The sequence below is a fragment of the Neofelis nebulosa genome, chromosome 5 (genome assembly GCF_028018385.1).
Source record: "Neofelis nebulosa isolate mNeoNeb1 chromosome 5, mNeoNeb1.pri, whole genome shotgun sequence".
Taxonomy (NCBI): Eukaryota; Metazoa; Chordata; class Mammalia; order Carnivora; family Felidae; genus Neofelis; species Neofelis nebulosa.
This window is the reverse complement of record NC_080786.1, coordinates 35198790-35226525: the sequence shown is the minus strand read 5'-3', so window position 1 is coordinate 35226525 and position 27736 is coordinate 35198790. Positions and strand designations below refer to the sequence as shown.

Here is a 27736-nt window from a genome sequence, read left to right as displayed (position 1 = left end):
AGCAGGGAGGTGATCTCTGGAGACGAAACAGAGAACCAGAACAGTCGGAGGAATTCTTCCAGAACTCAAGAAAAAGATAAGGACGTGAAAATTCCAAGAGACAGTAAAGAATTAATGCCAGCAAGTAGAGCAGCGGCACAGTGCCAGAGGAAGGACAGAAGCGTCCCTGAGTTGAGTTGAGGCTTTAGTTCATGTGGACGTGGGGGGTCGGAGCTGGTTGAAGATCCACACCGAATTCCCAGCAGCCACACTGGAGTTGGACGAGAGGTACAGGACGTGGAGGAGAATCCTCTCTATGAGGTGCCGGCGGACCCAACAGGGAAACATTTCATACACTTGTTAAAAAGACTTCATACACAAAAAGACAAAGGAGCAATGAGTATGAACAGGTGGTCCACAACAGGAGAAACACACATGTCTAATGAGGAATAAAAATCACACGAGAAATAATCTTAAAAGCAAATGGTAAACCACAAAAAGTTCCTGCAGATTGGCAAAGATGTTTTTAAATGAGTAATCCCAGCACTAGCCAGTATGGGGTGAGATAGGTTCTCTCATACCATGCTGGTGGCTGTCTCCTCTTGTTCAGGATTTCGGAGAAGCAGTTTAGCAAGAGGTAGCGAAAGCCCCCGAAATCTTCAAGCCACTAGTTTTCCTTTCTAATAATTTATCTTAAAAATGTATCTGTGGGGCGCCTGGATGGCTCAGTCAGTTGAGCGTCTGACTTCAGCTCAGGTCATGATCTCTCAGTTCATGGGTTCGAGCCCCACACCGGGCTCTGTGCTGACAGCTCAGAGCTTGGAGCCTGCTTCGGATTCTGTGTCTCCCTCTCTCTTAGCCCCTCCCCACTCACACTCTGTCTCTCTCTCTCTCAAAAATAAACATTTAAAAAAATTTTTTTCTAATGTATCTAAAAGTTGCAACCAAGATCTACAAAGATGGTCACAATATATTGATTCAGGTACAAATAGATACATAGATTAATCCTATTATTATACAGCCATTAAAAATGGTGTTTTTAAGAGTGCTTATGGCCAAGGAAAATGCTTATGATATAATCTAAGTAAAGAAGACACAAACATTTATATTATATGAAGAAAAACAGAAGAAAAAGACAACCAAAATATAAACAATATTAACCTCTTGGATACATTTGGTTGATTTCTGATTCTTTACACTTTTCAATGTACTGAAATACATCTACAAAGTACATTCATGTTAAACTTATTTTCCAGATTTTTAAACATATAGGCTTAAAGTTAAGTTGCTATAAGGCTTATGGTAACTTTGTTCCATCCCTTCCTTCCCCTCATTCCTGGTTCCCCGGGGCAGTCACATTTGACTTTTTTAGCTATTTTCCCTATTGTTTGTCTCCCTATAGCTACATAATAAGCTTATACTGTGTTTCTTGATTTTTCAGATTTAGACATTATCTGTCGGCTTCCATGAAGATTTAGCTCTTTCACACCTCTGCCCTCACACTCACACTTCACCTCTACCACATGCTCCCAAATTGATGAGCTCACAACTCTGGGTTAAAGAAATATTGTTCCCATTTATGTCTGGAAATGGCATCAACTAAGCCTAAGTACAACTAGGATTGCATTGCCTGTCGTATAAACCTTGGCTCTTCCTAGAGTTAATAATTATTTATGTGTTTCCTTACGTTCCTTATGCCTATCACTAACTAATTCAGTCCCAAATTTTCCAAAAGATCTTCAAAACTCGGTTTAATATATAAATAGACTCATACCCTTCCTAGAGGCCTTCAGCTCGCACGTGGACGGCTGGCTCTCTGTGCCGTCATCCGGCATATCCCTTCACTGTTTCCCCGGCGATTCCCTTTGCCTGTCTCCTGGTTTGGAACCCTTGTTTCTTGGATCCTGTGCCTTCTGTTTCTTTTGGTTTACTCTTGTTGGGGTGGAGTGCATCCTCCAGCATCTTTCTGAGAAAGGATCTACAGGAGATCAATTTTCTGAGACCTTGCATATATATGAACACGACTTTATTCTATACTCCAGTTCACAGGCCAGTAAACGACAGCCCATGGGCCAACTCTGGGCCCAGTCTGTTTTCCTTCTTTCTGTCAGCTAGAATGGTTTGTTTTTGTTGTTGTTGTTGTTTTGTTACATTTTTAAAGGGTTGTTTAACAACAACAACAAAGGACTATGCAACAAAGATTGTGTGTGGCTGACCAAATCTAAACTATTTGCTATCTGTCCCTGAACAGGAAAGGTTTGCTGACCCCTATTCTAATTGTTTGGTTGTTTGGCTGAATATAGAATTCCAGGTTGGAAGTAATTTTCCTTTCCTGTGATGAAGGCTTTGCTCTCCTGTCTTCTGGATCCCAGAATCACTGTTGAGAAATCCAGTTCTATCCTGGGTCCCAGTCCTGTGTGTTCAACCTCTGGTTTTCTCTTTGGAAACGTTTGGAATCTTCTCCTTAAACCTGATGGTCTGAAGTTTTACAATGGCTTGTCAGCATGTCAGCGTGTGTACTTCCTTTCCTTCAGCGTGCTGAGGGCTCAGAGGGTCTTCAGTTCTGAGAACTATGTCCTTCTAGTCTGGGAAAATATCTGTATTATTTCTTTGGTGTTAGCCTCCCTCCGTCCACTTTCAGGAATTTCTGTCACTTAGATGTTGGGCCTCCTGGGGCAGCCCTCTAATTTTGCCTTGTTGGCATATAATTTCCTCACACTGATCGTCTGATTCTTCCACTCATTGACTTTATTGCTGCTGTCATCCACAAGAATGTAAGTTCCACGAGGACAGGAATTGATCTGCTCCATCACCATTGTATTTCCCCGGCACCTAGCACAGTACCTGGCATGGAATGGGCAGTTGGTGAATACTGTTCAATTCTAAAAGTTTCCTCCTGTTTTCTGATTGTCCCTTGTAAAGCATCCCATTCTTGTTTCGTGGACGGGCCATCATCTCTTCTCCTCCTGACAGTATTATTTGGAGATTTTTGAAATTTCCTTTTGCTCTGTGCATCAGTTGCCTTTGTGTCCCCAAGTTCCTTTTCTCCCGGTGGTTGTTTTGGTCTCCGTCTTGCACGGTCAGCACCTTTCTAAAACCTGTCTCTCCTTAGGCTATCCACTCATATTTACAGATCAGGCCCTAAATGCTGGCTGGAAGCTCTGAGGATATGGGTGCAGCTGGCAGGCCCCGTGGCCATACGATCAGGCCCTGGGTACAAGACCCCTAGGTGTGAGGACCTGTAGGAGTCTTCAGACACCCTCCTAGGTGGGACTGTTCCCCAGAGAGACATCTCCTGTCTGGTGTTCTGGGAGCCAAACTATAGCCTCCTGTCTTAAGGATGGTACTTCCTCCCCTCTCCTGTGCCTGTGTCTGGGAGGCCGGGGTCTCTCTGGCCCAACCTCAGCAGAAGGCAGACATCAGGCCTTCTACCGGGATGGGAGAATAGGCAGGTGATTGGATCTAAGGGCTCCTTAGGCAAACTCTGAACTGGTCCTCCTGTGTTCAGGCACTCTGGCACCCCCTTCTCCAGTTCCTGAGCCCCTCCGAGCTTCTGCCACACGGGGCACCTTGCCTCCTACCTCCTTAGCCTCCTTCAGACTCTGCTTGCTCTGTTACCATTGTACATCAGCCCTCCAGCTTCTACACTTTTGTCGACCTTTCCCATGCACTGTTGTCTCCTTTCCCACTCTGTTGGCCCTCGTGACGTCATACGTGTTCTATTCCTTCATTGCCACTTTGTTAGAACAGAAGTGGAGATAAAGGATTCTGTTCACCATGTTAAGTTCACAGCCACATCTTGCTGTGGTAAACCCAAGGAAAGGACAGTATAGCTTCCTACTAAGAGATGTGCTAGTCCTGTTACCCAGAATTAAAAGTCAGGTTCACATCCTTAGAGAACGATCAGTCTCGTGGAAAAGACAAATAGGTCTTACTCTACAAAGGCTGTAATGGAGGTGTGTCTGGGCAGCAGTGGGGTTGCCAGAGAAGCGACTGTATCTTCCCTAGGGGGAAAGAGGGTCACGTGAGGGGCAACACTGGGATTATGGGATTGTGGGAAAGGGAAGAGGCCTGAGCTCATAACCATTTGGAGGGCAAGAAGGAGTTTTAGCCTACATTGTTATTTTTATTGACTCTCCTCTCCTGGGTGCTATAACACAGCATTGCTTTCCCACTGTACCACCTGCCCCATCAAGTTGAGCTAAACCATCAAAGGTGACACCAGAGTACCCAAGATCCTAGCAGAGTTGCTCGGAGGGCTGCCTGGTGCCCCACACTGTTTCCTCCAGTAAAACAGACTAATGTGAAGGTTAAATGTATGCAAATTTCCCAAGCGAGCTGGCACTCAACAGAAATTAGCTTCCACTTTTTTTAAACCAGCCCCCACTTTGTTTAAAGTAGGAAAGAAAAAGAACTAACATGCTCTGTGTAGCACATGGAACTCAGATACGCAGGAATAGAAGTTCCTTTGCTTTCTAGAACACTCACCTTGCCCTTAAGTCACCACTTCCATGAATGGTGGGAAAACATTTGCCACGTCAAGGTAAATGTCTTCTAATCTTAAATTTATTCTGTTACAGGTCAATTTTTAATCAAGTTAGTCTTTTGCTGCCTACTTTCCCAAGAGTGAATTAAGCATCGTAGGTAGCTTTATCATCCTGGCTTCTGAAAAGGGGCATCTGGCCCTGAATGCCCTCCAGCCTAGAGGGGTGCCCTTGACCTCTATCCTCTCTGCCTCCACTTCTGAAGTCTCCTCAGCTTCTCTTGGCTAAGGCACTACCACTGCTGTCTGGGCCCGTGCCCGGGCCCTCCCTGTTACTAACAACACCATGGTCCTTGGCCTTGGGCTGCATGCCACGTATGCCCTACCCACCCCCCAGAAGTATCCCCGCTGACTTCTCATTCTCAGCCCCTTTCACTCCTCCTCTCAAAGAGCCTGGGGAACTTTTATGGATCTCTGCCATGCCCTGCAGAAGCTGAGGGGGACTTGGAAAGCAGAGGAGGGGATAGTTCCTGAAGACTGGCAGTTCCACTGTACTGAGGCCATGCCACTATACTGGCGCGGAGCACGATGGTCTCCTCCTACAAGTCCAAGTGGGAAGCAAAATGCCTACCTGCCTGCTTTACAGTCTCCAAAACTAACTAGGCTCCTTAACTCTGCCCTCCCCACCCAACACACAGAAGTCTCTGTCTCTGAGGGGTAAGAGGGTGCAGGGAGCAGGCCTCGACTTCGGTCTAAATTCTTGGTCACCACACACCTTTTCTACCAGGTTCTTCCCTATGCCTGCTGCTCATTCTGCCACCAACCCCACCCTCAGCCCAGAAGGGACTTTTCCTTTCCATTTTCATATTCTCTTCTTCTTACCACTCTACAGATTTTAGTAAAACTGTGTGCCCTGACTGCCCAGACCTGGTGTTTTGTTTTTTTTTTAGGGTAACTTTTAAAACGTAGATAAATCTTTCTCAACAAAGCCCGATTCTTACAAAATGAAAGCTTTAACCTTCACACAAGTGTTCCTCTGAAATGAGTCTTAGGATCCCGTTCCAGAAGTCAAAAGATGAACATCCTCTCCTTACTCTCAGCTGGGTCTGCCATTCCCCGGGGAACAACGGATGCCTCAGCCTCCAGGAAGGAGGGGCCCGGGGCAACCAGGTTTAACAGAGCTGGAAAATTGCATCCAAGAACTCTCAACATCCAGGGGGTGGTCAGGCTGTCCTCTTTGGATCAATTCTCCCAGCAAAACAAAAATAAACGGTGGGTAGAACATTTTTCAAACTTCATTGTTAAAGCCAAAAAGCAGGGATGTCTCAGAGCAGCTGAGAGAACACCTGTAGCCAGGGAGGTAAGCAGGCTATTAGAACATCAGAGCCACTCGTGCTCTGTGGGCACTTGCCAATACTGCTCACTTAAGCTTTGAATCAGTGGCCATATAAGCTGAGAAGGAAAGAATTCAAAGGCTGGAGCCCTCCCAAGCTGAGGAGCCTTATACTAACTTCTTCCACATTAAGCTGGACCCCCAAGGAGCTATACCTTCAAGGCCAAGGTGAACTAGATCTTAACCCACCTTCTTCCCCTAATCCTAGAGGACTTCAGAGAAACCCTGATACTAAGGCAAGCAGAAGAAGAAAAAGCAAGGATAAAATATCACTAGGAAGAAATCGCCACACATCAACCTTTGATCAGATTTGCAGCCCTTTGCCTGAAATAGTCAAAGAAGCTTCAGTCGACAACTTCATTTAAAGTCATCCATGACTTTTAATAACTCTAGCGACCTGGGAAACACAAACATGAAGCCTGTCTGGAGGAGGGCATATCTATCTTACGCATGGGAGACACCCCTGACAAATGATTAGTCCAGGGCATTGACCGGCAAGCAGTCAAAAACAGCATCCAAAATTCACACCATCATTTCAAGAGTTGCAGAAAAAACATTTGATAAAATTCATTTATGACCAAAGCTCATTTTAGTTTTTTTTCATGTTTATTTTTGAGAGAGAAAGAGAGTCAGAGTATGAGCAGGGAGGTGCAGAGAGAGAGCGAGACACAGAATCCGAAGCAGGCTCCAGGCTCTGGGCTGTCAGCACAGAGCCGGACACGGGGCTCGAACTCACAAACCACAAGATCATGACCTGAGCTGAAGTTGGACACTTAACCTGCTCGACTAAGCCACCCAGGCACCCCTGACAAAGACTCTTAAGGTGGGAATAGCTGGGAATGTCTGTTAAAGTAACATACACGTTATTTGTCAGGATAGGCCAGGGTCATTTCAAGAATTTACCACATTAGATAACGTTTCCCTCTCATAAATCCCATGTAGATCCTGAAGAGCTACAGAGTGGTTCCCTGCCCAGCTGTGTCTCAAGGGTCCCAGTAGGCCCCACCCATGGCTTTGCCTCCTTTGTTATGGCTTTCAGATCCACTATGAGAGAGTTGGAGAGTCTACAAGAGTTTTTGTGGCCAAGTCTAGGTGGGGCATACATCACTTCCACCCACATCCCACTGACTATAACTCAGTGAGATCACATAAACCCGGCCTAATTTCAAGAAGAACAGATATATTAGCTTCCTATGTGCCCAGAAAGGGGGAGGGGGTGGCAGGGAAGAGTTTTAATGAACACGTGCCATTATCTCTGCTACAACCTAAAAAGGATATCTATAGAAAACTTGCAGCAGACATCATATGTAATACTGAAAGTCAAAAGTTTGCCTCTGATATCGGCAAAAAGGCAAGGAGGCCCGCTAATACCACCTGTATTTGGCATCCATCATGCTAGCGGTCTTCAGTGGCGTGAGAAAAACAAATAAAAGGTGGAGGGATTGGAAATACAGCAAATTTGTCCATATTTTCAGATGGTATATTTTGGACATAAAAAATTCAAAAGACTATACAGAAAAATTATTAGAATTAATAAGGTTTAGCAAGGTTACTGGATATACATCCAAGATGCCTAAATCAATTCTATTTCTATAGATTGGCAACAAATGGAATAAAAAGTATTTTCTAAATGCCATTTATAGTGGCATCCAAAAAATCAAGTGTCTAGGAATAAACCTTATAAAAGATGTTTAAGTGCTCTACAAGAAAAACCGTAAAACTTTAGGTATATTTAAGGGGATCCAAATAAAAGAAAAGATATATAATGCTTGTGGATCAGCAGGCTAAAAAATTGTAAAGACATGAATTCTCCCAAAATTGAATTATAAATTCAGTTCAGTTCCTATCAAAATTTCAGCAGGGTTTTTTGGGGTGGGGCAGGGACAAGAGGAGGTGTTTCATCTGTGGAACTTGACAAGCTCATTCTAAAATTTATATGGAAAATACAGGAGTGCCTGGGTGGCTCAATCAGTTGAGCGTCTGACTTCGGCTCAGGTCATGATCTCACGGTTCATGAGTTTGATCTCCGCGTCAGGCTCTGTGCTGACAGCTCGGAGCCTGCATCCTGTTTCAGATTCTGTGTCTCCCTCTGTCTCTGCCCCTCCCCTGCTTGCTCTCACTCTCTCTCTCTCTTAAAAATAAACATTAAAATTTTTTTAAATAAAATAAAATTAATATGGAAAATACAGAAAGTCACGAATTGCCAAGACATTCTTGAAGAACAGGTGGGAAGAAGAACCAGGTATCAAGATGTATAATAAAGCTATATTCGGCAAAGCAGTGTGATGTTGTACGGGGACAGGAAATAGAGCAATAGAACAGAGGGGAAGAGAAGCACACCCTTGCACAGGTGGACACTTGACATTCAACGTGGGTGGTGACACATAGCAGCAAAGTGGACGGGGTCTTCTTGGTAAACATTGCTAGAATAATTGACTACCCAAACGAAAAATAACTGAATAGGATTCACATCATGCACCAAGACCCAAATGTGAAAAAACAAAACTGTAAACCTTTTATGAGATAATACAGGAAAATGTCTTCATAATACAAAATTCACTAGCCATAAAGGAAAAAGCTAATAACCCAACTACGTTAAAATTAAGAACTTTTTCTTTTTTTTTTTCTATTTTGAAAGGATTCCATAAAAAAGAATAGTAAGACAAGCCATAAAACAAGAGGGTATTTATGACTCCTATAACCAACCCCAAAAGGCTAGTATTTGGAATATATAAAGAACTCCACAAATCAATGATAAAATCATCAGACAACCCAAAATATGGCCAAAAGATTTGAACAGACACTTCACAAAAATTTAAGCTTGAATGTTTAATAATATATATGAATAAATGCTCGGCCTCATTGGTAAGCAGGAAAATGAACATTGAAAGGACAGAGATATGACCACATCCATCAGATTGGGAAAATCCTGACAATGACCTCGTGTGGTATTGCATGGAACTCTTGCACGGCTGGTGGAGGGTCAGTAGCTACAGCCGCTTTGGAAAACCTTCCGACATTATCTAGCAACACTGCAGATATGTTTACACCCACCGTATGACTCAGCGGGTCTGCTGTTAGGTGTGTGTCCTAAGAACGTGTGCCCGTGTGCGGAGGGAGCCTTGTGGAAGAATGTCCTGAGGCAGTGTGGTTTGTAATCATCCAAAGCCAGACTCACACCAAGTCCATCAAAGTAAAAGAGATCAATTATTTAGTATATAATCTTGTAATGGAAGGTTATGTGGCAGTAAACCTGGTTGGATTACAGGAATGTTATTTACATAAAGCGTAAAAGGCTTAACCAAAGTATATATTCATGTGATTCCCTTTATAAAAGTTTCAGAAGCTAAATGAAGCTGTGTTTTTTTAAGCCTGCATAACTACATGGTAAAGCTATAAAGGAAAGAAAATTAATAGTGTAACAGTAGGAAGAGTGATTAAATTCTGTCACAGTGGGGCTTGCAGTAGGGAACATGTGGAATGCCAGAAGTGCTGTATCTTCACCTAGGTGATGATGAAAGCAGGATATACTTTATAACTCTCTGTCAAGCCATATGTGTTTCATGTTCTTTTATATGTATGTTATGTTTCATAATACAGTTTTTAAAAATATATCACATGCTAAGACAAAATACCATCCCACTGCAGAAGCATTACCTAATGTCTAGCCTTACCACAAGAGCCTGCCAAACAGGTGTGGTCCCATTTTACATCCAGGAAAACTGAAGTTCAAATGACTAAGTATTTTATTTTTCCATAGGCTGGTAATTGCCTAGGGTGCACTACTAAGTGATGGACGCCAGAGCCCCCACCCCAGGCTCTTTGAGTCCTGTCCATACTCTTTCCATGCTGGATCTCTGCAGCCTCCACAGTCTCCCTGTGGCTGTAAACTTAAAGTGTTCCTTTCTCCAGTCCCACAACCCACGTCTTTCCCAAAGTAGACCCACCATTTCCCATCTACTTCCCACCTCCCCCCTACCCGTCAGTGCCCGATTCCATCCTGTCATCTTTGATCCATGAGACTCCCAATGGTGGCTAAAAAACTACACGTAACTATTGCCCCATACATGATTAGAGGATATTAGCACCTCTGTTGAGTCCTCCATAGGAGGAAGTTGTGATGTTCCTTCAACATATTCTGACCCTAACTGTCCACACTGCCATCTGGAAGCCTTGTCTGGCCACACCCTCACAGCCTTGCTCTCAGGAGAAATATTACTCTGGGCTGTAGACGACTCTAGAGAAGCACATGGCCCCTGAGGCAGCCTTTATCCTTGCCTGAGGGGGCTGCCCCACAGAGGAGAATGCCAGAGTCTGCTCCCACTCAGGGGCAGGGTACTTTTGTACCCGCCTGATTTCAGGCCACTGGGTAGTCAGTGTTGGCACACACAACATCACTGTTCTCCCTTGCCTAGGAATGTACAAGGTGATCGGGGGCATCATCTCTCCTGTCAATGACAACTACAGAAAGAAAGACCTCGTAGCTGCCCACCACCGGGTGGCCATGGCCCGGCTGGCCCTGCAGACGTCCGACTGGATCCGGGTGGACCCCTGGGAGAGTGAGCAGGCACAGTGGATGGAGACGGTGAAGGTGCTGAGGTAAGAGTGAGCATGCTTTTGTGTGATGACCAGAGGCCACGGTACCTATCTGCAGAGCCCAGTGGCCGAAAGGCAGGGACCAAGGCTCAAATGGGGCTTCAGCCAGGCTTTCTCAGCCAAAATCCCAGCAGTGCTTCTTTGCAGAGGGAGAGAGACAAACAGACACACTCAAAGAGGTCCCGAGTGGAAAAATCACAACCCACCACCCTTCCGGACACACTTTCTGGGAATGCCCGATCTTGTTTCAGACGGCTGTATCCTCGGGCTCCAGGGCCGCCACCGAATAGATGTGTGACGAGGCACTTAAGTTCTCTGAGACACATCTCTCGCCTGCAAAATGGGGACCATAAAAACCTAAGAGGATGTTTTAAATGTAAGAACTTCTGACACAGAACCCCGTAAGAATATTCAGTAAGTGGGACCCTTTATCATTGTCACCATTGACTAGGTTGGAAATTACATCTACGCAATAAGCCCTCTCTTCTAATTGTACAAATCCAGGTTCTATAAATCCAGACTTTTATGTAAAATTGAAAAAAAGAAGCTATAAATCTAGAAGGAGTTGCTCAGGATTTTTTTTTTTTTCCTTTTGGAACTGCTTTTAGCACTTAGCCTAAGTAATTTGCTATTTAAAGGCCCGGAGAGTCTTGTGTGTTCGGACAGTGGGTCACTGACTTGTGTCTGGGAAGCATTCCTGGGAGTTTGGTAGAGGAACGAGAAGACCCACCCGGCCTGGCTGTCAGAGGGGATGGTGAGGGGGGCTCTGCCTGTCACTAATGACAGCCAGCCTGGCTGGAAGGGATTGCAGACTGTGTGGGCTGTGTCTTTTATCTATTTGCAAACACTAGGATTTGTCAGGGAATAGGAAGCACAAGGGAGAAGGTCAAATAATTGGTGGGTCTTTTCATCCTAAATCTGTTCAGCTTTTCATTTCTTACTCATCTTCAAAGTTACTTGGTTGAAAACTGTTTACCCTTTCCTTTTTTAGTAAAGGTAAACATTTTGTTCATTTAGTTACACATGCCGGTTCTGATCGTTTGCTTTTCACTTGGGAAAGAACCAGCTAGAAGCATTCAGCAATTCAGAGCTACTTCAGAGCCTGCTGGCAAATTAAAAGAAGAGCAAATATGAAATAACTGTTAGGATACCTGCTCTTTTTTTAACATTAAAAAAAAAAAAAATTTACACCTGAATCATCCCTTCAGAACAAGCAATCTAGCCAGCCCTCATATATCTAGGATAGCAGAGGAGAATGCAAACAGTACATAATCCAGCACGCCATTTAGCTTTAACATGTCGGAAACAAAGACCCTTTCCTCCTGCACCCTGGGAGAGGCAGTGTGGCCTAGGGCCCAGATTTTGGAGCCCAATTTACTAGCTCAGTGACTTGATGTAAGTGAGTTAGCCTCTCTGAACCTCAGTTCCTCACCTAATAAAACGGGGATGATACCACCCACTTCTCTGGGGTACTGTGTGAATTAAATGGGATGATGTGGGCAAAATACCTGGTTTATGGTAGGTGCTGAAGAATGCTAGCTACCTTCCCTGCATCCCTAACACGGGCTCATAATTTATCATCCAAACAGATAAGCCATTCCTGGGTAAATAGGAACGGACCACAGAACTACATAATATTTTCACTGCTTCTGCTGCAAAATGCAGGCGTGTGCTAAGATGTTACTGAACACATTCTTTTTCTTTTTTTACTCTATCCTTTAGTTCAGTGCTTCTCGGCCCTGGCTGCACACTGAATCATCGAGGGAGCTTTCAAAAGTACTGAAGCCTGAGTCTTATCCCAGAGACTGGGATGTCACTGCTCTGGGGTGGGGCATCAGAATTTTAAGAGCTCCCTGGTGATTCTAATGTGTGGCCAGGATTGAGGCCACCGCCCTCAGTCACAAAGTACGTGAATCAGGTTTATGATTAGGACCAAGATCCATCCAAACCAGTGGACCCTGGCTGCAGGAATCGCCTGGGAAGCTTTTTAAAATGTTCATTCCCCACCCCCTACCCCACCTCAGAGATTATGACTTGTGGGTAGGGTTTTGGCATGGGTATTTTGTAAAAGGTCCCCAAATGATTTATTTTGTGCAGCCAAGGTTAAAAATCTGTTGATATAAAGAGACAATAGTTTTATCAGAGAGCTGATTACATTTTTTTTCAATTTTTGGAGTGAGCTTCATTAGAAGACGTTATTGCTAATGCTTTCCTAAAATTACCAAACGCGTTTTTTTAAGATTGAAAATCTGGTGTTTGTAAAGTTAGGTGATTTCAAAAGCATAGTAGAAACCCACCCCACCCTTTTCTCCGTATCTTTCTGATGGAATCAACAGTGAATTTACAACATAGTGACAAATAGTGTCACTATGACAAATGTCACTATGAAGTAAATTCACGGTAGAGTTCGTTGAGGATTCTTTTTCTCCTTATCAGGTTGCTTATTTTCATTCTAATTTTTTGTTTAATCTAGGCCAGTTTTTATGCTTTTAGGGCATTTGATAACTTAGTTTGCTCACTATCTCCCCATGTCAAAGGTCCTTAGTCACAATGCCATTTGATGTGGTCCATCATCAATCATCACTACTGTCATCTCATGTGCCCCTTTGCAAGCGTGATCTTATGTTGTCCTCGTTTTACAGATAAACTGAGGTTCAGAGAGGCTAGGTTAATCAACATCGCAAAACAAATAAGCGAGTAGTGGAGCCCAGTCTGACTCTGAAGCCATGCTTACGGTTATCTTCAAACCAGTGACCTACAGGTCAGGGCACGGTGTGGCCAACTTTGTTCCTGCCACCATGACCCAATGACCTTCTGACCAGACATCCCTGGAAACCTGTGGGGCCGTGGAGGACACAAAGAACCTGCTCCCAGGGTCAGCCCGCAGGCTCAGGGCTAGGCACACCGGGACACCACTCAGGCAGACAATCAGAGGAAGCAATGGCCACCGCCCTACAAAGGCAGAGTGGAGGTCTGTGAGGTAGTGACATTTGACACTGAAAATAATGATTGACGCATCAGAGTTCAGAGACCCAGCTTATATTCAAAGTAGGGTCAATTTGAACTAGGAGCTTCAAGGTAAGTAAAATAAAATGACCATCACCACCTTTACTGATCACTTACTGCGCTCCAGGCTTTTTCAGGTATGTACTATCTAGTCCCCTCAGCAACTCTGAGGAGTAGATGGGTGTGGTCCCATTTTACAGATGAGGAAATGGAGGCTTTGAAAGGGTCAGTAACATAGGCAGGGCCCTACAGTTAGAAAGTAGAGGTGCGACTCACACCTACTTCAGTCTGCTCCAAGATTCCAGACTTACTCAGGAGCGAATCCTCAGACATGAAGCTTACCAAAACCAAAGCAGACAATGATGGAAACACAGAGTGCAGCTAGGCCCTAAGAAGACTTGACTGAGTGTCTGAGATATCAGGAAGGACTTTGGGCCAGAATCAAATGTATTTATTCGTCCACTCCTTCCATCAGTTCCTGAATTCAGCTGACTTTAGGTAAGCAGTTACTGAACTAAGAATATTAAGGTGACTTAAATGAGCTCACTATTCACACACTGACAGTAATGATGATAAGAACAGCTAATGTTGATTGGACACTTTCTGTGGATGGGCCAGTGCTAAGCTCCTCCCTTAATCCTCAGCATGGCCCACAGGGGTGGGTGTGGTCATTGTCCCCCATTCTACAGATGACAAAACCAGAGGCAGATTGCTTAAGGAACCCACCAAGATTCACAGCCACTAGTTGGAAGCAGAATTCCAACCAAGCAGTCTAATTCTAAAGTTTAACCTTTATACTATGCCTTCCCCCAGCGATACTCAGCAGTGAGCCACCTGCCCAGCATTTGGCAGGGTAGAGGCACTTTCTCTCTCATGGTCCTGTGATACTTGGCAGAAAAGAGATCGGCATTAACTTCCATCATGACTAATACACAGATGAGGTCAGTGAGGCTCTGAGAGTGTCAGTGACTCACTCAAGGTCACACAGGCGAGAAAACCGAAACTCGAATCCACCCGGGCTGCACAGCACCTGTTTTTTCCACCAGGCACTGCTCTCTCCCAAACGCAGCCCTCCTAAATGTATACTACAGTAAGTAGAAGGTGGAAGATTGCATTGATACAAGACGTGGTGACAACTTGTGTTTGATCAGGTATCTCTTGATTTGCACATTGATTTGCTAAAAGAACCAGGCATGCCAAGATGGTGTAAGTCTAATCAGATCTGAAATGCTAACATGTAATGAGAGTTGCTCTGTCCTGCTCACTGTTCAGAGCACTTTGCACTCCTTTCATCTTTGTGACCACCCATGAGAGGCACACACGATTATCACAGGTTATCCCTCATTACACAGGTGCTGAACCATCCACACAGAGACCTAGAGACACCTGCCCAGGGTCACCCAGCTGGCCTCTGGGGGAGCTGAGCTGGGGACCAGGCAGTCTGGCTCTAAGCCAGACTTAGTCCTCACCCCCGTGGAGTTCTGAAATACTAGTTTCTGACAAGAGTGAGCTGTGGGCCACGCACACAGTGCGTGCCCTGCTTACTGTATACTGTGCCAGTGCTTACTGTATACTGGCTCATTCACCTTCACAAAGGTCTAGAAAGTAGACATTATCCCAGCATTACAAATGAAATTTTTTAACGTTTATTTATTTATTTTGAGAGAGAGAGAGAGAGAGAATGGAGGAGAGGCAGAGAAAGATTCCCAAGCAGGCTCCACGCTGTCAACGCAGAGCCTGACGCGGGGCTCAAACTCACAAACCTTCAGATCGTGACCTGAGCTGAAATCAAGAGTCAGACACTTAACTGACTGAGCCACCCAGGTGCCCCTTTACAAACGAAATTTTTTATTTTGAACTCAGGTCTGTCTGCTTCTAAGAGCCCATATCCTTTAACCCTTCTCAACTGTTTTTTTTTTTTTTTCTAAGTGAGGTATTGAAGACAATGTTAAAAAAGTAGAAATATGCTCATCCCTGCACCCTGCCCCTTTCACCAGGGTTCACAAGAAGGCAATCCATGGTCAAGAGGTCCCAATCACACATGCTTTGTGTCCCAGCACCTGGCACAGGCCTGGCACATGGTAGGCCCTCCACCAACACCTGGGGAACGAGCTACCTGCCTAAAATGGACAAAAGCAGGTTGAGACTTAAAAACTGAGACCCCTGGGTGGCTTTGCGGGATGGATACATCCTGAGCCCATGTGTTTGCAATGCAGGCATCATCACAGTGAACTGCTCAGATCTCTGCCCCAGACGGAAGGCCCGGACCATGGCAGGGCTCACTCCTTGGCCCCGACAGGTGGGTGCACCTTGTCCGTCAGAGGGAGAGATGTCAGGGATCCGTGCGAGAGCTAATTCCTAGGCACAGCTAAGGATTTTGAGGCTAACCTAGTTGGGGGTGACACTTCCCCAGATTGAAGGGTCAAATTAAACAATCGGCCACCACCCCTTGTAAATCGTTACACTAATTTAAGATTTTCTGCCTCAAAGGAGTTTACTTACCCTTGTGACTCATGCTCATGACATGGATTACAGTCAGGGCTACACAGGGATAAACTAGTGAGTGATGCTGGGTTCTTTTAAAAGCCTTAGCCTGAGTACAGACTGTGCTATTATAACCCTTACGCTTGTAGCCACGTTCCTCACTGGCTTACTTGAAAGAGGAAACCTGTTTTTAAGGGGATTTTTTTGGGGAGCCCACTTTCATCGTACTTTTTGCGTGTTGCTGGACAGCCGCGGTCACACCTGCTGCGCAACACGTGCATGTACATGTGTACCCACAACAGAGGTACACCGCTGCCCACACCTACAGCAGAGATAGTGCCAACCGTGCTTGTAAGAACAGTAAATATGCAGCTGTTGCCAGTTCCAGAGGAAGATTCGCAACCAACGTAACCAAAACAAACAGGGTGGTCCTGTGTCATGTGGGCTCACGGATCAGCGTGGTGAGAAAGGAATGAGGTCAGTCTCTCCTTACATACCCTCACCCTGTCCCTCTGGTGGGATATGCTGAGAGCCAGAGAAGGCTAGGCAGGCCCCCAAGCTCTGCCTGTGTGTTGCCGGCCCCCTCCAGTGACAGCCTGCCAGGGCCCACCCCACTTGCTGGTGGCCTCAGGGGCCAGGGGCCAGGAGACCACACGTCTCCCCAGACTGCCAGCTGCACCAACAGGCACTCCTCAGGCACCAGCTCACCTGAATGGCCTAGCTGCACTTAGAGTATTCGAGAACAGTCCTGCAAGGGCTCTCCCCCCGCACCAGCCAGGAGCCTCATAGCCAATGCTGTGGAAACACCACCTGCCACAACCTCAGCACATTCCAGCTTCCTCTAATGGGTCCCTGTGGATTCCAGCCACACTGACTGACCAGGAAACCATGAAGGCGGTAATATCTAACATCTAGAGTAGTTTGAAAATAAAGCCAAAAGACAGACAAGAGAAGACTGAGCAGGAATAGAACTGTACTGTCAGACAGCCCGCAGGTCTCCCACATGCCTCCTCCCGGCATCAAGTGCTGTCAAAAGTCCACATGGATTGTCCTTTCAGTTTGTAACCCTGGGTTTCTACTGTGTTGTCAACTCCTGGTGTTTGATGGAACCTTGTCAGCTGTGATTCCAAAGGACCTTCCCTCTCTAATGGCAGTCCTGGTACCCTGGGTCAAGTTTATTCGCCCCTCATGCGAATAAACAGGAGCACCCAGTGATGGAAGGGCAGGATGTGACACTGGTCACACTGGGCTGAAACCCCAGCAGGCCCATCTGTGGGTTTTCCTAACAAGGGTCTCCCAGCTGTGGGAGGTGGGATGCTAGTTCCAGATCAGAAGGGCTTGGGAGCGTCACAGTCAAACCAACCTAAAATGGTTTCTTTGCTGCAGGATTTTTCAGTCTTTACCATGACACTGTGCATTGTGACTCTACCAGAAAGGGAACTAGCTTGCCGCCATCATCACTAATCATGGGACTCTTTCTAACACATACTGATAATTTCTCAGAACTAGTGCCCCCCGCCCCCGAACACAGATTAGGAAACACTCTTTTAAAAGGACTCAAAAATGCCAGGGGGCCCTAAAAATATCATGCAGCAGGCCCCAAACACTGGTCAAAGGATCACTCACAGCAGAATCACTGTGAGGCTTACCATGCTTCCCAGGCCACACCCCAGACCTCCTGAGTGGAAATGGGGCCCGGGAATCTGGATGTCTAACAGGCACTCTGGGATTTGCTTTACAGCCCATTTGGGGAACTGTGCACTAGAGTAGGAATCTAAGGAGGAGTTACAGCATCTTTGCAATATTCATTGTATTCTTCTGGTCTGTCTGCCTCGCTTCCCCCCTGTCCCCCAGTCATGAGCACAGGCGTGTTCATTCTCAGCCTTCTTCCTGAATCATCTCTGGCTCAGCAGCTACTCTCACCAGGGTTCAAGAACACTGTCTGAGCACCTCCCCAGACCAGGCTCCAGACTCAGGAGAAGATAGCCCTCCACCCCAACCTTTGACCTAAGCTAGAGACAAGCTGTGAATGGTAGTCGAGATGTGGATTAGGAAGGCTGCCTGGAGGAGGAGACACTTGCACCAAGACTCATGGGATCAGTAGGTTATCTGGGGTTGGGGCATTTCCGGCAGAGAGGCAGCAGAGCAGGGCACAAAGGAAGGAAACAGCATGGGTGCTGGGCAGCCCTTGCTCTTAGGGAATGCCAGAGGGTCCAGTGACGGGCAGGAAGCCTCCAGTGATGTGGGAGAGATGCCACACTGAGGCTTCCAGCCGCTCACCCTTCATCTCCCTGCACAGGCTTCCGGAATCCCTGTCTCAGCTCTTTGCCTGGACTGCCCCCCTCCCTGTCCCCTTCTTGGCTCCCCCTTCTAAAAACCTATCTGTCCTGTTAGGCCCAGGTTGGACCCGTCTTCCCTGTGAAACAAGTCCCAGCGGCTTTCACAGAGATGAGCTCACTCTCTCCCTCCCTCCACCAAAGCTCACCCACATTCTTTTCAGATTTATTTTTCTAGGGGCTACTCTGCTTGGCCCTGGAATGCTGGGAGTTTGTTCTTTATCCCCTTTGTTGCTCTTCAAACCCTAACTCCCGTTCATCTTGCTCTCTTCTAAAGTAACTGTTAAAAAGAAAGTTTATGTTGAATGAGAAGTGGGCTTTGTAATTTACCAAAATGTATCAGGGGCTTTAAAAACGTTCATGTCCTTTACTTGATATATTCCCCTTCTAGGAATCAGACTGTGGAAATAATTAAAAATTGGGACAAAGATTTATGTAGAAGGATGTTTATCACAGCAATTTTTATAATGGCAGAAAATAAAAGCAACCTCCCCGTTTAAATATAAGGGAACATTTAAGTAAATTATTCTGTATCCATAGGATGAATAATTGACACAAAATGTCTCTGGAGAAAGGCTTATGAGGTGAGGGAAGTGGAAAAAAATCAGGATACGATACTGCATATATAATCTCAAGTATATAAAAACATGTAAATATACTTACACATCTATTTGCATGTCTAAATCAATGGAAAAACTGAAAAACCACACTCAAATATTGACGGCTTTGGAGAAAGCAGAATTGTTTTCTACCTTGAATACGTGTTTTTCATACATTTTATAATTGACACAGATTTCACGTTTGTGATCAGAGGTGGGGGTGGGGCGGGGAACTAGAGCAATTACAAAAAGGAAGGAGGTGGAGTTCTTCCTCAGCATACATTGGGCTTCTGATGAGGTGGCTTGTAGATTACTAGTGGCAGAGCTCTAAAGGACCGTTCTGTGTGCTGTGTGTTCTCCTCTGGGACTGCAGACTGTGGGCTGAGCTCAGCATTCTCTGGCTGCCAGAGCCCTGCTCGTGTGATTTGCAGCCCTCCATGGACTGACCCAGCCGTGCCGAGCTCCAGACGGCTTGGCTGTGACACTTTGGGACAGATGATGCCTCGGTCCTCTAACAGCCCAACAGTGTCAGTCTCTTGTGAAGGTGGTCCCTGCGCTCAGCTGATGGGGCTGAGCACAGCTCAGCAACCTTCAGAGAGGATTCCCTTTCCACACAACCACGGCAGGCCCCTCATCTGACTCCATTCTGCACTGATTGTTCCACGGTGGCTTTGTCTGGTTAATTGGGGTGCTGCCCTTTAATACCTGGCTTCAGCTCTGGTGTCCTGTGTCCCCAGAAGTCCCACACTGCTGAGTGTGGCTGCGTTCACTCCGCCCCTCAGTTTCCAGAACCTCCACAGGAGGTCAGCCCCATTTTACAGCTGAGGAAACAGGCCCATCTGCTGTAATTCTCCCAGGGTTCCGGCAGATCTGAAACCGGAAACCAGGGCTGACTGACCTCAGGGCTGCTGTTCTTGACATTAAGAATTAAGGCAGCTGGACATTCAAAGAAAATGGTCCCAGTGGCACTTCCCTCACTTTTCATATAAACCTCTGCTTCATCTGCTTCTCGAAGCCAGTGGCTATTCCAAAGAGCACATTGCCCCAAAATACCCACAGACATCTGATTTAGGTCACTGTTTCGTGCTTGAGACGAATCAAACCGGCAGCCTTTTTTCAACACCTCAGACTTATGAACCTTGGACTTGGACAGCCAGTCATTAGATCTGAAGTGCTCATAGCAGTGATGTAAATGGATTTGAAAGAGATGTGATGGTCTCTTTGAGGACTGCCCAGAGTTGGAGTCCAGGGCACGTGTTGCCAGAAGAAGCGATCACCCCACAGACATGCCTTTGATTTGGGGGAAAGGGAGGTGTGGGCATGTGTCCCCTGTCGGCAGGAGCACACAGTGAATTGTACTCCTGTCATTGTTCATAAATCAGATGTTATCTAATATCTAAGCCAGTAGGTATAAATTACCGCCACAAAAATCCACTGGGGGGGGTGCATCAGGGTGGCTCAGTCGGTTGAGCATCCAGTTTGGCTCAGGTCATGATCTCGCCCCACGTCGGGCTCTGTGCTGACAGCTCAGAGCCTGGAGTCTGCTTCAGATTCTGTGTCTCCCTCTCTCTCTGCCCTACCCCTGCTTGTGCTGTGTCTCTCTCTGTCTTTCAAGAATGAATAAACATTAAAAAAAAATCCACTGTGGAGAGAGCGGGTGTCTTCTTGTTCTTTGGCCTGTGGAACAGGGGGAAAGTGTGCTCCAGGCCTCAGGAGACCCTACAACTAAATGCCCATCATTCCACCTCCCCCGGAGGAAGAGCACATACAAAAATCACCCAGGTGTTTAAAAGGTCAAGGCTGCTCTCTTGTTATATTACAACGGCTGAATAAATAAACTGGAGTAGAACCTCCCAGATGCAGAATAGTCTAAGTCCACATACGTTGTGAGCAATGGGGCCAGCTCAGATTAGTCAAAAGTGTGGGTTATTGAGTAATTTCTAAACACAGTTTTATTGACTTTAAAAATACTCCCTAAGTGTTGAATGGATGTGTCAATGAATGGATTAGCGGATAAGCAGGTGGATGGACGGATGAATGGCAGTTAACAGCCATCACACGTACTCAGTTACAGCACTTTATATTTATAAACTCATTCAATTCTAAAATAACCCTAGGAGAAAAGTACTGTTAATATCTCCATTTTAAAGTTGAGGTCACACAGCTGTTGAACGGCAGAGCCAAGACTTGAATCTAAGGTGCCTGGTTTTCGAGTCCTAGTTCTTAACCATGGAGAATTTATCAATGGATGCATCAATAAAAGTTTGAATATCATTTCATTATACCAATATTATGCTGCTAGAGTGTTTGAAAACTGCTTCTGTAATTATATCTACTACTTCCAAAGGAGTGAATAAGTCCAGTGTCCACTATTTCATGGATGGGGAAAGGGAGGCCCAGAAAAGGATCCATCCAGCCCAACTAAAGCTAGAAATCAGACCTCTCCGTGACACTTCCAGTTTCCCACTTTCTGTTCTACAGCTGGTCTGGTGCTCCTTTGTAAACTCCTCTCTCTGATCTTACGTCCAGATTCCTTCCAAAGTTCCACAGTAGAGGAGCCTCAACCGACCATTTCCATCAGGTGTTTGCCCAGCAGGTGGGATCCCTGAACCCCTCCCAACTGAGGTTTCATGGTGACCGAGAGATGCCAACACTCTAGAACACAGCTTTTGCCATTTACTGAAGCTAGAATCAGCTTCCGGAAGGACCAGGGAACCTACTGGTTGCTTCAAGCGTGGACTTGATTTTTCTCCCTTTCCAAATTAGCCCTTTGGAAAGGGACACGAATTTCAACGGTGCCTGGAAAAATCAAGGAAGGGCTTCTTTGTTCTGATGCATGTACAATTTTCGCCAGCAGGAGGCGGCAGAGCCCAGCAGTTATAAATGCCCCACCTAGAGGCCGGCTGTGGGGTTTGAATCCTGACTCTGCCGCCTAAATGAGCGACCTCAGGCAAGTCGGTCGCCTCTCTATGCTTGTTTCCCCTCCCGCAGAATGGGCACAATAATAATGCCTACTCATCAAATTGTTCAGAGAATCAAATGAGGTTAAATACATCAAGGGCTTAGTGATAGTGCTCATATGAGCACCAACGTTAGGTTTTATTTTATCATTAAAACCATCGTTGTTAGAACAAATGCCAGAGGATTATCCACATTGATTAGTTGTTCTAGAGCTTTGTTGTATTGAAAACAGATGAAAAGGTCACTAGCTTTTGGTTATCCAAATAACCTTTATAATTAACCTTTATGATGAGATTTTACTTACAAAGGTATCAGGTGTTAGGGCTGAAATAGATTTTGAGAAAGGCAGTGACTTGCCTGAAGCCCACAGCTTGTTAGGACTAGAGATTTTACAATCTTACCTTCTATCAGAAGATGGGGTTCACAGCCGCCTTTGGACTACTGCCATGGGGTCCAGCAACCACCGACAGACTTTTGGTAGAATACTGGGGGGGAAAAAAAAGTTGTTCTGATTTCTTGGCACTTTGCCACTATTAAAGAAAAGATTGTATTACAATTGTATGTCCCCGAAGTAGCTTCAGATCCCCTTACACACTTTTTCAGGCGTGAACACAGTGTAGACATTGACTTCCCAATACACTCCGAGAAAAAGCATCTTGTGCACTTTTCAAATGGAGTATGTTATCTTTACTGGCCGTGACTTTTCTGTAACCTTGTCAGGATCCGCCCTTGTTTTTCCAGCTGTGCCTGAGCTGAAACTCCTCTGCGGGGCAGATATCCTGAAGACCTTCCAGACCCCCAACCTCTGGAAAGAGGCACACATCCAGGAAATAGTGGAAAAGTTTGGCATGGTGTGTGTGAGCCGGACAGGTCACAACCCAAAGGAATACATCTCAGGTTCAGCCATCCTGCAGAGGTACCAGCACAACATTCACCTGGTCAGGGAGCCCGTGCAGAACGAGCTCAGCTCCACGTACATCAGGCGGGCCTTGAGCCAAGGGCAGAGCGTCAAGTACCTGCTCCCAGACGCTGTCATCACCTACATCAAGGAGCACAACCTCTACACCGGGGACAGTTCCTAGAAAGACAGCACCCAGAGGAATGAAGGACAAGCTGGGGAGGGCCAACCACGCCTCCACGAAGCTCCTCCTGAGGAGAAGGCAGTCAAGGTCCTCGGCTGTTTTCTTTGTGGTGGTTGTTTTGCTTTTCCATTTTCCTTTGTTTTATGTAGACAATGATTTTCTTTCCGAGGAGTCTTCTGTCCCAGGAAGAGGAACAGGCGTCTACACAAGAACGGACGTTTATCAAAGAAGTTAAAAGGGTGCGGCAGGTCAGGAGAACTATACAAAAGCTCTCAAAACCTCTCGCTGCGGAGGTCTTCTTATTTGGTTAAGTGGTGACTCTGCCGTGCACACAGATGAAGGCAGTTCTGCACGAGGCACGGGCCCCTGAGGGTCGGATCAGAATTGCCCACACTCATTTTTTAACTAGGACCAGGTGCAGCATGCTGGTCTTGATTGGAGAGACTTGACAGGATGCTAATTACCAAACAGTGGGCTTTGTCGATGCCTTGTTGCAACAAAACAATACTAATTGAGGAGTCAAACATTTGGAAGCAGCACTTTGCTGATTCACTTTGAATCTTCCCTTAAGAGCCACCGGCTGCCTGCCTAGGCTGTAGATAAAATTTAAACTAAAATCTTTCTAAGTAGTAACCCTCAAACAATATTTTTGATACAGTGGATATTTTTAACATGACTTTTTAAATCAATGCCAGGGCTCCTGATTTCCAAGTTTCTAAAAAGGAATGGAGGTGGGGCGCCTGGGTGGCTCAGTCGGTTAAGCGTCCGACTTCAACTCAGGTCACGATCTCGCGGTCTGTGAGTTCGAGCCCCGCGTCGGGCTCTGGGCTGACGGCTCAGAGCCTGGAGCCTGTTTCGGATTCTGTGTCTCCCTCTCTCTGACCCTCCCCCGTTCATGCTCTGTCTCTCTCTGTCTCAAAAATAAATAAGCGTTAAAAACATTTTTTTTTAAAGGGATGGAGGTAAAACAGATGCCTTGACTATTTTAAAGGATCTTTTTGAATGTTTTATGACTACCTGCCTGTTTGAATATTGGCAAAGGGATAAATAATAAATTGACATCAAAAAATACTAATGAAAATTTTTCTCTTTTTTCTTCCTTTGTTATATTATTAATGCCTGATGTACCAGCTGTTGCTTTCTTTTTAGCTACTCCATGAAATTTGCTGCCGTTCCAGTGGAACTGATATGAATTCATAAAAGTTTATATTCCCAGGTACCAACAATGGAGAAGCAATTGCTTTTCAACACCTTGCAAAGGGGCTGTAATCTGTAGCTCCGGGTCGATGGCTCTGTTCAGGTGGGCTCTGAAGGATGAGAACAGGAACCTCACATGTGTTCAGGATTTTCATCCCACTCCTGATTAAGAAGAGGTTTTAATTGGTCTAATTCTGTTTGAGTTTGTGCTTTACACTTGCTGACCAAATGACTGAATGTATTCAAAATTTACTTCTCCATACTTTTACCCTCATTCATCCTTGCTACAGATTTAGTCATGCAGAAAAACAAAGGGCCAGTCAGGAAGAATCTAGCATCTTCCCAAACATATCCCAGCGTTCGTGTGTGTGTGTGTCATGATAAAGAGGAGTAAAGTAGGCCATCAGGGTTCCAGGGTCTAGAGTAGTGGGGCCCTCCTGGGGGGGGAGGGGGCTCCCCTACACCTCCACCCCCTGCAAGCTCTAAAGCTGTTGGCCATTCCCTGCCCTGACTGAGCTCTGCACCCCATGGGGTCTCTAAGAACCCTGATAATGCAGGGGAATAGGAATCAAACAGCCTTGTCCACAGTCAGCTGTGTGACTTTGACCAGCTCCCTTCCACACTGTGAGCCTCAGTTTCCCAAACTCTAAAATGGGGCAGTTCGAATAGTCTTTAAATTCTCCTCTAGCTCTGGTTTTCTGAGGCACTGAGTGTCCTGCTTCAGCCTGCCCACCCTTCTTTGGGTCCGGTCCACTTCTTGCTACACTGGGAGCTCTCCAAGGGCAGAGGGTCTTCATTTTTGTTTACTGGTGTATCCTATGTGCCAAGAAATTTGCTGTTTCAAACACGGTCACAGGACACAGTGTTTGCATCCCCTGGGAGCTGGATAGAAATGCAGACTCTCAGGCCCCACCCCAGACCTACTAACTCAGAATCTGCATTTTAATAAGATTCCCAAGCCAATAAACATGCTAGCCTATTACAATACACATTAGTTTTATTTTTTAATAAACTGAATATCCAATTAAAATTGCATGATGTTTACTCTGGTGAATATCTCCCTTCTTATCCTCTGAGCAGCATTTCCCCAGTTTTCTGTATGGAGTATCGAAAGCAAATAACTGGGGTGCCTGAGTAGCTCAGTGGGTTAAGCGTCTGACTTAGGATTTCGGCTCAAGTTGCGATCTTGCAGTTCACGGGATCGAACCCCACATCGGGCTTTGCACTGATGATGTGCAGAGCCTACGTGGGATTCTCTCTCTCTCTCTCTCTGCCCCTTCCCTGCTCGCTCTCTCTCTCAAAATTAATAAATAAACTAAAAAAAGAAAGAAAGCAAACATCTGTAGTGTCCAGCAAAAAGGGGTAGAGAGGGATCCTGTGGGTTTGAGGCAGGATTTCTCAACTTGAGCCATTATTATATATTATATATTATATATTATATATTATATATTATATTCACATAACTCAACATCGGATTAAAACTAGAACACAGGTCATGAAGGCCCATACACAGCATACCCTGCAGCCAGAGGGCCCAGCTTCACCACAAAGTTAAGGAAGCTAAAGCTAGTCCCTCATTTGCCTGGGCCCTTTCCAACACCCTGGAGGGGCCTTCATCATGTGGGGATCTAATTTCACATTCGTGATTTTTATTCTTTTTCTGAAAAGTGACCTTCAAATTTGTACAAAGTTTAGACTCCATAAAACATCAGCAATTCCTCCTGATGACAGAGTATAGACAGCAGGGAAGAGAGGATGGATTTGAGACCTGAAAGATGAATTCATAAGACTTGGGGATGGGTGGAGGCTGCTGCGCTTTCAGGCAGAATGAACAACATATGCAAAGGCCCTGAGGCAGGAGAGGGCAAAATGAGCAGCATGATGAGCTAGATTCATCATCAAGTCCTGAAGGAAGGGGTTTACTATTGCAGCGTGCACCTGACAGCAGGCATCCTGGCATGCCACCACTGCCCTGCCCCACCTTGCCATAGGCTCAGGGCACTGGGCCCAACGAGGCTTGGAGGAGATGCCCTCGTCTCTCTGATTCATGGCTGTATCATGTGGCTCCCACCATTTCTGAGCCTTTACATTGTCTCCTTCTAAAATAAAACAACACAACGAAATCTACTTTATAATAAAGTAGATATAAATACACACACACATATACACGCATGTGTATCTCTCTCAATTTCTAGACTCTTACTTTGTCTCATTGATTCATGTAGCCTCCCTTTTTTTAGTATCAGAAGAGAAAATATGTATCACTGCTGTGCTCTGATTTATTGCATTGACACTGACCCGCATACCTGATTTCACATTCCTTTCCATTCCCTCTGGCCTTCTTTGTATCTAGTTTGCCAAGGTGTTTTGTTTATTTTGCAAGAACAGAAGCACAGTGTGTTGGCCTCCTGGGTAAATAGAATTTCCAGCCTTAAATAAAGGTTCTCCTGTGATAGCAGATGCTGTCCAAACGAGAGGAGCTCTGCATCCCAGCCCGAGGAAAGAACTTTCCATTTATGATACTGGCTGTGTCCCTTGGGACAGAATGATGTGAAATCCCGTTTTAAACCAATCGTGCTCCAGATTGGCAAGGTCCGTTTGATAATTGGGTTAATACATGAACATGAATTTCCTCATCCCTGGCCTTGCACTCCCTGTGCTAACAGTATTTTCTGCCTTCACTTTTTGCAAGGGTCTCCATGCACCGACTGTGTTCAATTTAAGTCATGACCTTATTTTCTTGGACCAGAGCTCACATTATAGATACACCTGTGTGACTAACAAACAATCTATAATAAGGCACATAGGCACACACATCAGAATAGTTTAGAAATGCTAAAAATAACCCCGGAATGTCTTGTTCATGGCACCATAGACTGTGAAAACCAGAAGGAACCCTAGTGTTCATCTGGTCCCACCTTTCTCAAATTATCAGAATGCTAAAATCCCACAAATTAGTGGGGTGTTCACTATTAAGAACAATAATTATAATAATAATATGGTGTCCTGTGGACCAGTTAGGAGAGCCCAGCTTTCCTTCTGGTAAAATCCATATTGAGCATCTACATGCCCTGCTGGTCTTACTCTCCATGCATTCCTCACACGCAGCCTCTTCTCTCCATCCCTCCTGGCACCCCCCAGCCCAGACTGCCATCATCTCTTAGCCCAACTACTGTAATGGGTCTCCCCAACCCATTCTTGGCCCCTGCAATCCCTTCCTCACATATGAACCAGAGCAGTTTTGTGATGGCACACAAATCTGGTCATAATGCCTCCCTGCCCAAACTCTTCCACAGACACCATTAAGAAAATGGAAGACAAGTCACAGACTTGGAGAACGCATTTACGGAAATGTAAATCTAATAAATGATTTATGTCCTGGATATGTAAACATCTCCAACAATTCAAAAAGAAGAAGACTTGGGGTGCTCCGGTGGCTCAGTCAGATAAGTACCTGACTCTTTTATTTTTAATGTATTTTATTTATTTATTTTGAGAGAGAAAGACAGAGAGAGAGAGAGAGAGAGAGAGAGAGAGAGAGAATCCCAAGCAGTCTCCATACTGTCAGCCCAGAGCCTGATGAAGGGCTCAAACTCACGAACCATGAGATCATGATCTGA

The 27736-nt window shown here is 45.5% G+C and overlaps 1 protein-coding gene across 5 annotated transcripts in view; it reads left to right on the top strand.

Annotated features, from left to right (window-relative positions):
* NMNAT3 (nicotinamide nucleotide adenylyltransferase 3) overlaps window positions 1-25151 on the top strand; it is a 122275-nt gene extending 97124 nt beyond the window's left edge. Inside the window, exons 3-5 of one of the 5 annotated variants that reach the window (XM_058730039.1) lie at window positions 10271-10454; window positions 15674-15756; window positions 24136-25151. In XM_058730039.1, coding sequence (XP_058586022.1) covers window positions 10271-10454; window positions 15674-15756; window positions 24136-24188 — 320 coding nt within the window. In that variant the 3' untranslated portion in view covers window positions 24189-25151. Of the gene's footprint in view, window positions 1-10270; window positions 10455-15673; window positions 15757-19249; window positions 20485-22557; window positions 23991-24135 lie in introns of those variants that run through there. The other 4 variants (XM_058730037.1, XM_058730038.1, XM_058730041.1 and 1 more) reach the window with 4 other exon arrangements.
* Window positions 25152-27736: the final 2585 nt, after the last annotated feature.